Source organism: Polyodon spathula, chromosome 29 (assembly GCF_017654505.1).
Source record: "Polyodon spathula isolate WHYD16114869_AA chromosome 29, ASM1765450v1, whole genome shotgun sequence".
In the NCBI taxonomy this organism is placed as follows: domain Eukaryota; kingdom Metazoa; phylum Chordata; class Actinopteri; order Acipenseriformes; family Polyodontidae; genus Polyodon; species Polyodon spathula.
The window spans coordinates 1068703-1073608 of NC_054562.1; the positions used below are offsets into that span (position 1 = coordinate 1068703).

The following is a 4906-nucleotide window of genomic DNA, read 5'->3' on the forward strand; positions in this document are numbered from 1 at the left end:
GTCTAAGCATTTATTTTTTTTATATATTTAATATAAAAAATATATAAATTATAACCCAATATTTTTTTATTATAAAAAGTCTCAAGTTATAAAATTCAAGGTGATGCAAACGTTGGCACATCTATATATATATGTGTGTGTGTGTGTGTGTGTGTGTGTGTGTGTGTGTGTGTGTGTGTGTGTGTGTGTGTGTGTGTGTGTGTGTGTGTGTGTGTGTGTGTGTGTGTGTGTGTGTGTGTGTGTGTGTGTGTGTGTGTGTGTGTGTGTGTGTGTGTGTGTGTGTGTTGTGTGTGTGTCAGTGTGTGTGTCAGTGTGTGTGTGTGTCAGTGTGTGTGTGTGTGTGTGTGTGTGTCAGTGTGTGTGTGTGTGTGTGTGTGTGTCAGTGTGTGTGTCAGTGTGTGTGTGTGTGTCAGTGTGTGTGTGTGTGTGTGTGTGTGTGTGTGTGTGTGTGTGTGTGTGTGTGTGTGTGTGTGTGTGTGTGTGTGTGTGTGTGTGTTTGTTTGGCGTCTGTGTGTGAAGGTGTGTGTGTGGAGGTGTGTGTGTGTGTGTCAGTGTGTGTCACACAGTGTGTGTGTGTCAGTGTGTGTGTGCAGTGTGTGTGTCAGTGGTGTGTGTGTTTGTGTGTGAAGTCAGGTGTGTGTGTGTGTGTCAGTGTGTGTGTGTCAGTGTGTGTGTCAGTGTGTGTGTGTGTGTCTGTGTGTGTCAGTGTGTGAAGTCCTGTGTGTGTGAGCCTCTTTGTCAAAGCCGCTCACCTCGAAGGTGTGGTGTCGCGCTGTGGTGTGTCAGGTGCAGTCGTCAGGGTGTGTGTGTGTGTGTGTCAGTGTGTGTGTGTGTGTCGTGAAACGAGTGTCAAACTGGCTGACGTCTTCATCCGACTGCTGGGGGGGTGAACTCTGCATCATCAACAACCGCTGCTACTGCAGAGTCTCTTCCAATAGGACCTCGTTTGTTTGGTGTCTCATCCGAAGGACGGAGCACAAGGAGGTTCAGTGACTCGCTCAGGGTCTCTCACACACACACAGTGAGTCAGGGGCTGCTGCAGAGTCTCTTCCAATAGGACCTCGTTTGTTTGGCGTCTCATCCGAAGGACGGAGCACAAGGAGGTTCAGTGACTCGCTCAGGGTCTCTCGCACACACACAGTGAGTCAGGGGCTGAGCTGGGATTTGAAGCTCCTGGTTTGGAGCCTCTTTCTCAAAGCCGCTCACCTCGAAGGCCTGGTCCGCGCTGTGGCTCAGGGCAGAGTCGTCAGGGCTGTCGACAGGGGTCTGTCTCGTGAAACGAGTGTCAAACTGGCTGACGTCTTCATCCGACTGCTGCGCAGAAACACAAAGAACCAGCCAGCCAGTCAGTGACATCATCCATCCCAGCAAGACACACACAGAGTCCGAGACACACACACAGAGTCCGAGACACACACACAGAGTCCGAGACACACACACAGAGTCCGAGACACACACACACACACACACACAGAGTCCGAGACACACACACACACACACACACACACACACACACACACACACACACACACACACACACACACACACACACAGTCTCTGAGTGACACACACTCAGAGTCAGGTGACAACCAGACACAGAGTCCGTGTGTTGTGTCTCCAGGTTTGTGCTGTGTATACACACACACAGAGTCAGACACACACACAGAGTCCGACACACACACACACACACACACACACACACACACAGAGTCAGAGACACACACACACACACAGAGACACACACACAGAGTCAGAGACACACACACACACACACAGTCAGGGACACACACACACACACACACACACACACAGACACACACACACACACACACACACACACACAGACACACACACACACAAACACACACACACACACACACATACACACTGACACGGATGTTTCACAAAAACACACACACAGAACACACACACACACACACAGAGTTCCATCTGACTCACACACACACAGAGAGAAGGACACACACACACACACAAAGACTACAAACACACACACACAGACTCTGAGAAACACACACACACACAAACTACCTGTACATCAGCACACACACACACACACACAGCTCCCAACACATACAGACACACACACACACAGAGCTGACACACACACACACACACACACACAGATTCAGACACACACACACAAACACAGTCAGCACACACACACACACACACACACACACACACACACACACACACCAGGCAGGGTTTGTATGGTGGTTCCACTTGTCTGGCCAGCAGGTCGTCCCAGTTTGTGAGTCTGAAGAACGGATGTTTCTAAAAAAAAAAAACAAGAACAAAAAAAAATAATCATTTCATTTCTTTTCCATCTGACTCTCTCTCCAAAGAGAAGGATGAGATTAGACAATTTAAAACTACAAAAACAAGACTCTGAGAAAGACTTCTAGTGGAAACTACCTGTACATCAGCACAGTCTGCAAGTCCAGCTCCCAACCTCTGAGATGCACTTTTCTTCATGAGCTGAAAACAATATTTACATTATTATTATTATATTATTATTATTATTATTATTATTATTATTTGCCAGACCCCTGCTTTCTCCCAGGAGACGCGCACAGGTGTCACAGGGCAGCACAGACAGGGTTACAATGCAAGCTTCATATTTAAACACAGTGCAGTTTACAGTACTGTGTATAATAATAACACTGCTAGAATCCAATATGAACTAGGATGCTGTGTATAATAATAACACTGCTAGAATCCAATATGAACTAGGATGCTGTGTATAATAATAACACTGCTAGAATACAATATGAACTAGGATGCCGTGTATAATAATAACACTGCTAGAATACAATATGAACTAGGATGCTGTGTATAATAATAACACTGCTAGAATACAATATGAACTAGGATGCTGTGTATAATAATAACACTGCTAGAATACAATATGAACTAGGATGCTGTGTATAATAATAACACTGCTAGAATACAATATGAACTAGGATGCTGTGTATAATAATAACACTGCTAGAATACAATATGAACTAGGATGCTGTGTATAATAATAACACTGCTAGAATACAATATGAACTAGGATGCTGTGTATAATAATAACACTGCTAGAATACAATATGAACTAGGATGCTGTGTATAATAATAACACTGCTAGAATACAATATGAACTAGGATGCTGTGTATAATAATAACACTGCTAGAATACAATATGAACTAGGATGCTGTGTATAATAATAACACTGCTAGAATACAATATGAACTAGGATGCCGTGTATAATAATAACACTGCTAGAATACAATATGAACTAGGATGCTGTGTATAATAATAACACTGCTAGAATACAATATGAACTAGGATGCTGTGTATAATAATAACACTGCTATAATACAATATGAACTAGGATGCTGTGTATAATAATAACACTGCTAGAATCCAATATGAACTAGGATGCCGTGTATAATAATAACACTGCTAGAATACAATATGAACTAGGATGCTGTGTATAATAATAACACTGCTAGAATACAATATGAACTAGGATGCTGTGACGAGCCGCTGAGGGCAGGAGAGTCCAGCGCAGACCAGCAGGGGGCGATCAAGAGATCTACACATGCATTTTCTAGGGTTACAAATGTTACTGGACTGCAATTACATTGTAACTGCAGTTTAATATCACTAGACTGGACTGGAATTACATTGTAACTGCAGTTTAATATCACTAGACTGGACTGGAATTACATTGTAACTGCAGTTTAATATCACTAGACTGGACTGGAATTACATTGTAACTGCAGTTTAATATCACTAGACTGGACTGGAATTACATTGTAACTGCAGTTTAATATCACTAGACTGGACTGGAATTACATTGTAACTGCAGTTTAATATCACTAGACTGGACTGGAATTACATTGCAGGGCTGGGAATCAGACTCCTATTGCACAGCAGTGTGATCCAGTCCAGGTTTTACTACCAGCTTGATCAGCCCCAGTGTGTCTAGGTAACAAGCTGGACTGTGTCTTATTATTAAACTGCAGTAGTAAAACACAGGACTGGATCATTGTAACTGCTAACAGCGGGAGTCTGGAATTATCCCTGCAGTTTAATAATAATAATAATCATAATAATATGTATTCCAGTATTTTAGGAGACTTGAAATCCAGTCTTTCTTGAAATACGGCTCCAGAGAGATCGAGAGTAACTGCAGTTTAATACACTGAGACACACACACAACACACACACACACACACACACAAATTACATTGTAACTTCGGTTTAATATCACTAGACTAGACTGGAAATTGCATTGCACAAACTCACACACACACACTACACTGGACACACACCACACACACACACACGTGTGAGCCCGAGAACACACACACACACACACACACACACACACACACACAGTGTGTCACACCAGTGTGAGCACGACCTGGTGTGTGACGTGGGAGTGTGTGTGTGGCGACTGAGAGCACACAGCTCAGCGGAGATCACACACACACACACACACACACGCTGGCTCTCACACGCACACACATACACACACACGCTGGCTCTCACACTCACACACATACACACTCACACAGGCTCACACACACACACACACACACACACACACGCTGGCTCTCACACACACACACACACACACACACACACAACGGCGGCTCTCACACGCACACACACAGACAGCACACACTGTGTGTGTGTGTGGTGCACACACGCTCACACACGTGTGTGTGGTGTGCGACCGAGTGTGTGCGTGTGTGTGTGTGGTGCTCACACACTGCAGTGTGCACACACAGAAGTCGACACACACCACCCTGCGCCACGCTCGGCCTCACAAGAGAGCCGGGACGCGTGAGCTGTGTGGCTGGGAAACAGCGAGAGGAAGAAGGCCAAGGT

At 44.6% G+C, this 4906-nt stretch overlaps 1 protein-coding gene across 1 annotated transcript in view; it reads right to left on the reverse strand.

Annotated features, from left to right (window-relative positions):
* Positions 1-748: 748 nt before the first annotated feature.
* The window catches only part of LOC121302105 (ribosomal protein S6 kinase beta-2-like), a 16576-nt gene continuing 12418 nt past the window's right edge, over positions 749-4906 (reverse strand). Inside the window, exons 11-14 of the mRNA XM_041231926.1 lie at positions 2437-2499; positions 2218-2295; positions 1133-1314; positions 749-752 (exon numbers count right to left, since the gene is read on the reverse strand). Coding sequence (XP_041087860.1) covers positions 749-752; positions 1133-1314; positions 2218-2295; positions 2437-2499 — 327 coding nt within the window. The remainder of the gene's footprint in view (positions 753-1132; positions 1315-2217; positions 2296-2436; positions 2500-4906) is intronic.